At 49.3% G+C, this 12,232-nt stretch overlaps 1 protein-coding gene and 1 pseudogene across 1 annotated transcript; one reads left to right on the top strand and one right to left on the bottom strand.

The window, feature by feature from the left end:
• Positions 1-804: 804 nt before the first annotated feature.
• Positions 805-6,490, bottom strand: LOC125515055 (protein DETOXIFICATION 19-like). The gene is made up of 7 exons (XM_048680475.1): positions 6,046-6,490; positions 2,189-2,733; positions 2,009-2,095; positions 1,866-1,922; positions 1,537-1,775; positions 1,267-1,385; positions 805-1,136 (listed from the first exon to the last, which is right to left on the bottom strand). The coding sequence occupies exons 1-7, from the start codon at positions 6,319-6,321 to the stop codon at positions 1,008-1,010; spliced, it is 1,452 nt and encodes a 483-aa protein (XP_048536432.1). The 5' UTR covers positions 6,322-6,490; the 3' UTR covers positions 805-1,007.
• Positions 6,491-10,450: 3,960 nt separating this feature from the next.
• Positions 10,451-10,598, top strand: LOC125517774 (annotated as a pseudogene).
• Positions 10,599-12,232: the final 1,634 nt, after the last annotated feature.

The raw sequence follows: 12,232 nt of genomic DNA, 5'->3' as shown, positions 1-12,232 counted from the left end.
CGAAAGTGGCCAGCCCAGTAGCATATGGTTTCGTCATGTTGACTTCACGCATGTTGTTTCTTTACTTTGTTTATATTTACAAAAATAATAAATTCATATATTATGAAAGAACTTTTTTTAAAAAATTGTACCATTGAAAACAATGTAAGTGAAATTTTTAAAAATATTCATACAATTTACAAATATTGTTTAGTACCATTCAAAAAAGTATGTTGCATTTTCATAAAGCATGCATTTCAAAAAATATGTTTGTGACGTCAAAAAAGATTGTACAATGTAAAGAAATGTTTGCATAGCCTAAAAAATGTTTTGTATCATTCGAGAAAATGTTTCAACAGTTATTTGAAAAGATTTAACACATATATAAAAATATTAATCATGTATTTGAATTTTTTTAAGTTGTATAAAAAAAGTTTCTGATGTATATGAAAAATGTAGAACACATTTGAATAAATTAGACATGTGTTGGAGAAAATAAAGTAAAAAAAGAATAAAAACAAAGAAGCCGGAAAAAAAGGAAACTAAAGAAAAACTGAAGAAAACCCAAAGAACACCGATGCAAACACAGTGAAAAAACTAATAAGAAACCACAGGAAAAAAACTGGCGTGCAGCTACAGTATTGGGCGTGCCCAGTAGCCCCGCCCTGTAGGTGAGAAGTGGCATTTGCGGTTTCGCGCTCGATACTTTGCGCGCAGGGCCTCAACGCTAACAACTTCGCATTGACGGCCTTGATATATTTGCGTCCTTGAAAATATGAACATCCATGGGTTCGGTTGGGAGGATGAAACATCCACGTCCCGGTATGTACGTTTCTCCTGCACTCTCTGGTTAATTGCCATTACAGGATCGATTTTCTGTTTTTTTAGGGTACATCTTTCTATTTCTGAGACATATGTTCCCTGAAAGTACACGGTCAAAAAGCTAGCTTTCTGTTCAAACATCGTACGCCCTGGCCATCTCACAAAACCCCCTACAACAGGTGCAAGCCATGAACGATATTTATCGATCAAGCAATATAGTTGGCCTTCTCTTGCTGCATCGCATCCACGATCTTGGACCATTTCGTGCGGGCGGTGATCACCACCAGCGTGCTGGTCTGGCAAGTAAGCCCGCAGATCAGACCCGACCATAAACCCTGCAAACAAAGTACATGGTCTGTTGAGTGTTCCATCTCATTAATTATATTTCAGAAAGAATGGAGTTCGAGCTGCTTGCTATCCACATTCCGCAGTGGCAAGGGTGAGAGCTCTCAGTAGGGTAATTACCGTGGTGTAGAAATTGAGCTTGAAGGCAAAGAGCATGGCCAACGGCATGCCGATGAAGTAGAACGCCACAAGGTTCGTCATCGCCGCCAGGTGCTGCCATCCGCAGCCCCTCGCCACCCCTGCACATGCCAATTTATTCGATTGTTAATTTGCGGAATCGTTTAGCGCGCACTAACAGCGGCATTCCAGTACGTGGTACTACGAAATTATCTATCTGTTCAGTAGTGCAGGTAAGTGATTCTTGGAGATTGGTTTAGGTAGCTGCCGCACCTGACAGTACGCCCTGCGCGGAGTCGAGCACAATCGAGATCATCAAGAGCGGGGTGATGGCTGCGAATTCTGCCACAATCACCTTGCTCCCGCTGAAGAGTCTCGCCCAAAGGCCGTGGCCAAAGCCCAGCAGCAGGATGAAGGAGAAAGCGAGGAACACCGACAACTTAAGCGTCACCGCGACCGCATTCTTCGCCATATCCACGTTCCCGGCTCCGATCTCATTCGACACCCGGGTGCTGCAAAAGGTGCAAACAGTTAATGAAACAACAGGTCGTTGTGCTTAATTACAGCGTCAAATTAAATGAAGAACCTGAGATCGTACATACCTTACAGCGGCACTGAATCCGTAGGTGATCATGTAGGCAATCGCCTCCGTGCTTGAGCTGCATTTACAAGTTGAAGAAGTCAACATGATGGAACAATGCTTCTGAAGCTCCATCGGACAGACAGTATTCGAGAATGAACTTACCACATGGCGATCAACGACGTGCTCACTGTGGAATTTGGTAGCAATCCCGCGATAAGAACCAGAAGCTCAAATGCCCAATACTCCAAGCTGCATGCATTCAACAAACTCAAAATCAATAATGAGAAAAAACAACATGTGGCTGACAATGGTATCTGTATATCCAACTATATATTTACCGACCAAACCATGATGGCGGAGGGCGTCGCGAGCTTGATCGTCGGCAACACGTAGTTCAACGCGTCGGCGGAGAAGCCCTTCCATGTCTCGCTAAACTCCTTGGACCGCATCACGTACCCAAGCAGCATCAGGCAGGAGAACCATAAGGTGATGGAGATGGCGGTAGACGCGCCGATGAGGCCGAACCCAAGCACGTTCACCAGCAGGTGGTTCAGCGCAATGTGCAGCATGAATGGCACCACGGAGCAGACGACGAGCGGTAGGACGATGGACTGTGTCTGCAGGTACCGTATAAGGCACTGCAGGAAGGAGAAGGCGAACAGACCGGGGATCTGGTACCGAATGAACACCGCAGCGGCGCGGGACACCTCGGGTTCTTGACGCAGGCACAGAAGCAGGGGCTCCGTGAACAGCCACAGGACGGCGATGACCATAGACACCACCGCCGACATGATGAGCGACGACTGCAGGTATAGTCCTAGCATGCGGTATAATCGTGCCCCGTAGGCCTGCCCGCATAGCGTCTCCAGGGCGCCGCTCATGCCGGTCTGAAATGTTCAGCATTTTTTGCATATGAGTTACTCCGTTGGATTAATTCTGAGGAGTTAGCCCCTTTGTTCCGGAATATAAAGTGCATCAATTTTCGTGAAAAATCAAATATAAATATATGTGATCAAGATTATGAAATAAAATATCAACATCCACAATACTACAAAGTATGAAAATAATTTTAATGATGGACCTAATGATACAAATTTGGTATTATAGATATATCATTTTTTTTAAACTCGATCAAACATGCAGATGTTTGATTTTGAAAAAACCTAATAAACCTTATATTTTGGAAGGATGGAAGTAGGATGTAAATGGAAGTAGGATGCAATGCGACAATGTTCCACAGCAGAACAAGTTCTTTTTTTTAGAACAACTGCAGAACAAGTTATGGACTTAATGGGACTGTCTATTCGTAAGTCACCTGAATTTCTTTTTCACCTAAGTCATCTTGGTTCGCTGTGTTCTACTGTAGCTTTTTCTATATTCACCATTTTACCCACATTATGTTCAGGTGCCGTTTCTCCATCCGCATTGGGAAGAATGAAGATGGTTTGGGATTGGCTTGGCCTCAATTTATTTTAATGTTGAGAATCGGCCAACTACAGCTCGGTCTCGGGGTGGTGGTTCGCAGCAGTCACTCTCACCCATGGGGCAGCCGGAGTAAACCATGATCATCCTTATCATGCTAGTCTAATGGGAGATATGCAATGAAGGGAATGCGTACGACTTCCGCAACCATTTCTCAATGCATCTAGCATATCATTGTTTCTAAGATTAGAAAAGAAGCCGAGGATCGCTCAACCACCGGGGCTAAACACATGGAATGATGGAATTAATAATTACTGCAAGAGTAGTCGTCTTTTGTTTCGTATATCAACTTTGAGCAACGGACATATAATCTTATAAGTTATAACTCTCTTCTTAATCATTCATAAGTGTTAAAGCTTTTTGCCCTCGTTTTATAAGAAAAAGTTTAAAGCGCTCTATAATCCGGACAGATGGAAGTACATACCTCTCGAAACGAAAATTCACTATTTCTAGAAACCCACATTAGTTTACCGCAAAACACACGCCCACTATCGGCAGACGCAGCGGCCATGATTCGGCGGACTCGTGGCCACACATGTACTGAAAAGTCCTGGATCCCGACTCTGGAGAAACTTGGCTGATTTACGTCATTGACCATGTCACCCAGCAGGAGTTGATCGGTTATTTTACTTGCAGCACGGCATCGAATTAGACAAACAAGTGGTTAAGCGCATCAAGCGCAAGAAGGGTGGGTGGATCGAGGCTCGTGAGTCGTGAGACTTGTGACTGATTGCTTGAGAACACCGTCGCCGTTTCCCAGGGAGACGGAGATATTCGCTTTGTACCAGATCGAGACGACCCCTTCCTTCCTAGCTCAAGACTCGGCCTCCCCTGTGTATATATGTTTACCACTTTTCAGAATTTATTTGACCTCGCTCGATCCCCTAGTCTCCGCATGTAGTGATGTACTCCAGTGCATACACGTCGACCATGCACGCACGCATTCATGCAGCCAGACCGGATGGCGTACGTGAGGACCAGCCGAGCCGAGCCACGGCAGTCATGCAGACACGACACGTCGTCGATCGACTCCCACAGAAACAGAATACTTCCTCCATTCCACAATGTAGTGCTTTCTTTATCTCCGTGCTTCAACTTTAACCGTAAATTTAACTAGCAAGACCGATTGCGGCGGGAGCAAAAATTATATCAGTGAATTCGTATTCGAAAGAAGTTTTCAATTATATAATTTTTTCTCCCGCCGCAGTTGGTCTCGTTGATTAAATTTATGGTCAAAGTTAGACCTCGAGAAGCACGGATGCACTATACCCTCCGTTCCAAAATATAGTACACTCGCGCTTTCCGAGGTCCAACTTTGACCATAAATTTAACCAACAAGACCAACTGCGGCGGAAGAAAAAATTATATAATTAAAAACTTCTTTCGAATACGAATTCATTGATATATTTTTTGCTCCCGTCGCAATCGATCTTGATAGTTAAATTTACGGTCAAAGTTGAAACACGTGAATAGAGGAAGTACTATATTGTGGAATGGAGGAAGTATTTTGGAATGGAGGGAGTACAGTCGTACCGACGTTTGTGTCAGTCCAGCTATGCCCGGCAGCTATAGGCTATCTATAACTCTCCCAGTCTCCCTCTGCGGGCCACGCAAACGATGTATAACTCCGCGTGTCAGTTTCTTGTTGGCAGCTACACGAATTCAATGCGTGTGTAAGACAGCTACAGTTTCTGCGAATAGCTAGCGCCTCCTGGGCCAAGAAGAAAGCAAGGAAAATGTTGGCTTCTTGTGCGTTTTCTGGTTTTGGGTCGTGTAGATTGAGACTTGGAGAGATGGTGGCCGATCGATTTGTTTCATTTCCTGAGCAAACCAAAAAAAGAAGCATCCCTTCCATTTTCCGAGCAAACAAATTGTACTACACTAGTACTACTTAATTATTCCAATGTTCAGCCGTATATATTTGGTGTGCCCTTAATCCTTATCACTGCTTGCTAATGGAGTGTGAGATCAATGGAGTACGAGAGTGGAGCTGAAATGATATGGTACTGTACGTAAGGTCAACAGGCCATCTAGCACGAGCGTTGATAATATCTCATCTGATCTGATCGCTCCGGCTAGGGCTAGTGCCACGTTAACTAGTAAACATATATCTATCTGAACGCAAAAAACATATATCTATCTTTAAAGATGTCACCTCATCAAGTCCACTCTCTTCTCTTCTCTCCGCCTAAAAAACAATTCAGTACAAAGTTGATTTCATGTGGACGTCCGATATTTATCGAGCGGCTCCGTGTCATCTTCCTCCTGATCTAGCCCTCTTTCCACACCGCTCCGATCTATGATGCAGCGCCCACCAAAAGCGCCGCCGTTTCCACCAACGGCCGGCGGTGCTTCGCCCTGGCCCTCCCTCCCTCGTCCCTCCACCATCCTTTCTTTCTGGCGCCGGCAGTCCACCCCACCCCACACCCCAACGGTTAAGCCCCGGCCTCCCCTCACTGGTGAAGCCGCTGCCACATCGTCGGTCTCCAACTCCGTGCCGTTCATGGCTTGAACCCTCGCCTCGCTGCCGTCCATCGCGGTGTCCCCGTGCTCGCCAGGGAGCTTTTGAAACCCGCTGATCGAAATGCATTTTCAGGTAGCTTGCATATACGCGTCGCGGTACTCCGTCTCAAAATTTCGGCAGAGCTACGCAGGCGATCTAACCGAACTTGGACGAATTAAATCAAGAGTGTGTGGTAGCAGCATGCAGCACGTACCACGAAGGCGTAGCCGGTGACGGTGGCCCAGGAGTTGCCGAGCGTGGCGCCGGCGAGGTGGACGTCGCCGAGGTGGCCGGAGAACATGACGGACACCAGCGGGATGCCGTAGTAGGACATGTTGGTGAGGACCATGGGCACCGCGAACTGCAGCTGCGCCCACGCCTCCTCCGTGTCGATCAGGCGGCGCAGCCACGCCGGCGGGCAGCCGCAGGGCCTCTTCGCCTCGCCGCCCTTGCCGTCGGCGGGCTCGAGCAGCGGAGCCGCCGAGGACATGTCGGCCCCGCGAGCGCGCCGCAAGAGAGGGAAGGAGAAGAAGCTGCGTTAGTTTTGTGGGGGGTGTGTGGTGCCGCCGCCGCCGATGGCGATCAAGAAGATAGCGAGCGATGTGGAGATTGACCCCGTTTTTCTGTGCGGCGTGGGAAACGGGTGGTGGCGTGGAGAACTGGAGAAGATCGCACTACACATTGATTTTGTAATTTTTTCTACTCACCCGTCATACGAGATGTGCGCATGTGCGGGTACAGGAAGATTTCAAGGTGCGTGCGCATAGCACGGTCGGGGTAGGGATGGTCTCTTGGTGGGTTGATGTTCCTAATTAATGCTAGTTTGAGTTGTCAAAATTTTTTTTTTTTTTGCTACTACGTACTAGGTTGAGTTGTAAAAAGAAAGGGAAACTTTCGTACCCGGTGCGCCGGACGCACGCGGGCCTTGCGATCAATCTGGATCGTGCGTCGCTCGGGCCTACCTCTCTCATCTACGAACCGTTTTTTCATCTTCTCTCTCTTCTACCTCACGACACGCAGTATACGCCGTTGGACCGCTCGGTTCCTTCATCTCTGTAGCTCACGCGCAGCACAACGGCATGAACGAGGCCTTGCTCATGGGGCGAGCCATTGCGGGGCGGAGAAGACGTCGACGACCAATGCCTCCTCCCTCCCCTTTTTCCCCTCTCCAGTCCCCTGCGAACCCTCACCTTCCTGTAGACGAGCTTCAACCGGCAGTCATCGGAGCTGGAACCAGTTCTACAAAATGCTACGAACGGCTTCTTTTTTGCTGGAACCATCAAACCGATGGCGGTGGAGCTGCAACCAGTGATACAAAATGCTACGACTGACCCTTTTTTTGCTGGAACCAGAGAAAGAGCGGAGGATACAAATGGTGCAGGAGGAGCTGCAAACAGTACCCAAAAATGCCACAACTGTCGTGTAAGAAAGCTACCACCGGCTTCTAATAAAGCTTCAAACATAGACACAAAAGTTGTGGGCGCCCACCGTGCAAACTGAAAAGCTACAACCGGCCGCGAGATAGCTACTACAGGTCTTTTGAAAAGTTTCAACCGAGGGAACGGCGAACTGATGATGGCGAGCGGCGGCGATGGAAGCTGCGCGGTGGGGCAACTCGTGACGTAAGAGAAATAATAAGTTTCGATGGACATGCATCAGAGCTACAACCGGTGCACATAGGAGCTACAACCGTCAAAGCCAAATGCTATGAACGGTGACAATTTTGCTGGAACCAGAGAAAGAATGAGTTTCGATGGACATGCATCAGAGCTGCAACCAGTACTGAAAAATGCTACATCCGGCAATCAAAAAAGCTGCATCCTGCTTTAGAAAAAGCTTCAACTAGATACGGGGTAGCTCGAGGTCGGCCACCGCGTAGCGCAAAAAGCTGCAACCCGCTTCTAGAAAAGCTTCAAACAGAAAACGGCTAACTAGCAACAGCGGCCGGCGAAGATGAAGCTGTGTGGCGGTGCTACAATGGGCGCATGGCGAGCTACGACACGGCTGGTGGTGATGCCGGAACCATCACCTAGATATGCTACATTGTTTTTGTGTTGGAACAGGCATTTTTCTTTTTGCTACGTCTGTGTGACAATTTTGCTTCAATCATGTGGTTTTTTGCTACCATCCACAGTTTTTGCTACATCCATTTTCTCACGACGGCCAGATGCCGGTGGTGGGTTTCTGTGAATTCGATCCAGCACGGGGGGGGGGGGGGGGGGGGGGGGGGGGGGGGGGGGGGGGGGGGGGGGGGGGGGGGGGCGGATGCTGCAACCGGTCGCCGGCGAGCTGCTACGGGCTCGCGGCGGGCTGCAACCTCGACTGGCCGTAACCATGGCCGCACGCTGCTGCATCCATGGAGGTTTCAAAAACACACAAAGACGACATAGGTGAGGGCGGGGGACTAGCGGCGAGGGCGGCGACCGTAGGCGACCGACGGCGAGGGCGACCGGCGGTGAGGAGGCGAGGCGAGGCGGTCGGCGCGTGCTGGGGCATCGACGCGCACGAGGGAGGCCCGTCCTTTTCCCATGCGGGAGGTTGAAGAAGGAGGTGGGGGGAGGAACGGATCGGACGATGCAGGGGACCAGATCTGACGGCTGGGGCTGGACCGGCCCAACCGTTAGGCCGGTGCGCCGGCGCAGATCACTGCCCAAAAAGAAATACTATATGCTAGGTTGTTCCTCTGGTAATAAGTTACAATACGGTGGCCATCTCGAACGCACAGATGCTTGTTCGTAGAGTCTTGAACTCCAACGCTGGTCACGAATTATAAGCGGTACTGTACACAGAAACGCTAGCGCCTGCCCCTCCACCGCAAAAAAGTCTTGAGTTATTAGTTAGGGCAACTCCAATTAATGCAGTGTTCGTCGGCCTATAGTGACGCATTTCAGATTGCGACCGACTTTTATTGAAAATAGAAACATATATAAAGTGCCATCAAAAGTCCTTTCATCCATTAATTAAACATAGAAATGTTAATCAAAAACATAAATAAAGTCTAGGACTAGTGGCTGTCGCGCCGTCACCATTATCCTTGTCGGTGAGGTCAACGTAGACCGGCACCCGCCAAGGATACGACCACGGTACTACCACCGGTGTCGGTGCGTGCAGTGGTGCATCGTGCGCCTCCTTCTACTATCGCGTCAGCTGCGTGCACCCACATGGGAACATGGATGTCCACGACCACGAATGCCCCACTAGTGGCCACGGCTACTACTCTGGCTCGGGCGCGAACCCGGGCGAGGGCACGACAACCTGTACTCTGACCAAATCGGACAACGCCAGAGACAGGTCAAGCCAGGCCGGCCAGCTGGGGAGCTCCTAGAGCACGAAGGCTTCGATGGCCCTTCCGTAGGACTCTACAACCTCCTCATCCTCCTCCTCCACCACCAGCTGTGGTGCTGGAGCGCGCATGGTGCATGAGGCGCACCCTCGAAGCACAACGGCAGCGTTGGTCGTGATTGTCGGTGAACAACGTGACCCAATGCACGGAGTCCACCGCGAACGCTGGGGCGTCGCGGTGGTCGGCCGGGAGCTGAGCATGACAATGGCGGATTTCCGCCTCCCGCGCGGAACCTCTGGTCAGCAACAGCTGCAGCAGCACTGGGACCCTATTTGGGTTCAAATGCCCGACAGGTTGACATCTGGCCAGGGCACGGGGATGGCATTCTCCCAGTGGTGCCGGTGCTGATGGACAAGTGCGTAGATGCGGTTGAGCGCCGAAATCAAGGTGAAGGTCGTCATGCGGCGGCACCCCAAGGAGGACCAGGCCTCGTGGTCGTGCTCTCCGGGCATGCGCTCCAGAATGACATGTGTCAATTCATGTGAATACCGCCTCCTCGGCCAGGAAGAAAACAAGGAAAATGTTGGAATACTTGTAATCCTGTACGTGTAGGGCAAGGACTTGTTGTATTTACGTATTGTAATTATGTACGTCAGGTTGGATCGATATGGCTTCGTCTCTGTATAGTTTCTTACGAGCCAAGTCAATTTAAACCAACGTACGCCTCCTGTACTCCTGATCATCCATATATACACGTACGAGTCCCTGCTGGCCGATACAGCAAACTCTTCCACCCAGATTTACATGGTATACAGAGCCTAAAACCTCTTCCCGCACATCCCCAGCCATGGCGTCGTCTTCCTCCTCTAGTCTGCCTTCCAATCCCTTTAGCCAGCAAGTCACCGAGCGCCTCACCAGGGAAAATTTTCTTCTCTGGAAAGCCCAAGTTCCTCCCCAAATCAGAGGCGCTCGCCTGTTTGGTTACATGGACGGCACCACCGTCGCACCCTTGGAATTCATCGAGGTCTAGAAGGCTGACAAGAGCGGCCTAGAGCAAGTAGCCAATCCCCTGTATGATCTATGGGTCTATCAAGATCAACAGGTGTTGGCGTATGTGATGGGATCTCTCTCACAGGAGGTCCTGGCGTAGGTCTCGGACATCACATCCTTGGCTCCTCTCTGGAAGGCAATCACGGATATGTACTCATCCCAATCCCGGGCGCGAGCAATCCAGCTCTGCGGCCAACTCTCCAACACAAAGAAGGGCGAGATGACGGCATCGGCCTACTTCACGAAGATGAAGGGGATTGCTGATGAGATGGTTGCAATTGGTAAGAAGATTGATGATGATGATTTAATCTTGCAGATTCTTTCTGGACTCGACAACGACTACAACCCGTTTGTGTCTGCAATCTCGGCCACAACTGCTCGAGGGGACCCCATCTCTCTCGGTGACCTGTACGGGCAGCTTCTGGCGGCTGAGAGTTGCCTCGAGGCCCTGGCTCATGGCGGATATTATTCTGCCAACCTCGCTAACAAAGGAGGGCGTGGCCCCTCCAACAGCGGCAACCGCAGGAATAACGACGGGAACAACGGCTATGGTGGTCGCAGCGGCTATGATGGCCGCGGGAGTAGCAACGGTGGTGGCTACCAGAACAAGCCACCAAAATAAGGAGGAGGCGGCGGCTACCAAGGAGGCAGCAGCTACCAAGGCGGTGACGGCTACCAAGGCGGCGACGGCGGCTACCAAGGCGGCGGCGGCAATGCTTCTGACGAGCAGTGCCAAAATTGTCGTCGTGAAGGTCACGAAGCTTACCGCTGCTGGAAGAGGCATGACAAACGTTTTCGCACACCACCGGCAACACCGAAGATGACGGTGAACATGATGACAAACTCCTATGGTGTTGACACCAATTGGTACGTCGACACCGGAGCTACCGACCACATTACGGGTTAGCTAAGCAAGCTCACGGTCCATGATCGCTACCATGGCAACGAGCAAGTTCATGCAGCAAATGGAGCAGGTATGGAAATAGAACATATTGGTCAAACGCAAATTCATACCCATGATCGTCCTTTACATCTTAAGAATGTCCTACATGTTCCATCTGCAACAAAAAAAATCTTATTTCAGCTCACAAACTTGCTCATGACAATCTTACTTACATTGAGTTTTGGCTTGAATTTATTTCTGTTAAGGACCAAGTAACATGCAAGGTTCTACTCCACGCTCAGAGTAGGGGTGGCCTTTATCCCCTACAGTCCAAGCCGTTAATTCATGGATGGCAAGCTTTTTCAGCAAGCAAACCATCTTCCTCTCGGTGGCATAGGCGTCTAGGACATCCCTCATATGTGGTGGTCGACAAAGTTCTTAAGGAAAATCGTCTCCCTTTCTCCAGTAAAAACAACGAGTCAGTTTGTGATGCCTGTCAAAAGGCGAAAAGCCATCAACTTCCGTATCCTAGTTCAACGAGTGTGCCTAGTGCTCCTTTAGAGCTTATTTTCTCCGATGTATGGGGTCCTGCTACACCTTCAGTGAGCAGAAATAAATATTATGTAAGCTTTGTCGATGATTTCAGTAAGTTTACTTGGATTTATGTGCTCAAAAATAGATCTGAGGTGTTTCAGAAATTTCATGATTTTTAGCATCATGTAGAACGTCTATTTGATAAAAAAACACCCTTGCTTTGCAAACTGACTGGGGGGGGGGGGGGGGTGGGAATTGGGGGGGGGGGGGGGGGGGTGTGTGAATACCGTAAGTTGAACAATTTTTTCAACCGTATTGGTATTTCCCATCATGTATCATGTCCCCATGCTCATCAGCAAAATGGTTCAGCTGAACGTAAGCATCGTCATATAGTTGAAGTTGGTCTATCACTCCTTGCTCATGCATCCATGCCACTTAAATTCTGGGACGAAGCCTTTCTTACCGTTGTCTATCTTATAAATAGACTTCCTAGCAAGGTCATTAATTTCCAAACACCCATGGAGCGACTTCTACATGAGAAACCCAATTATTCTTTCTTACGCATTTTTGGGTGTGCGGTATGGCCCAATCTTCGTCCCTACAATCAACACAAACTTCAATTTCGTTCCAAACAGTGTGTTTTCTAGGCTA

This window comes from Triticum urartu, chromosome 6 (assembly GCF_003073215.2).
Source record: "Triticum urartu cultivar G1812 chromosome 6, Tu2.1, whole genome shotgun sequence".
In the NCBI taxonomy this organism is placed as follows: Eukaryota; Viridiplantae; Streptophyta; class Magnoliopsida; order Poales; family Poaceae; genus Triticum; species Triticum urartu.
Note: the sequence above shows the minus strand (reverse complement) of the source record. Positions and strands in the feature narration are given on the sequence as shown.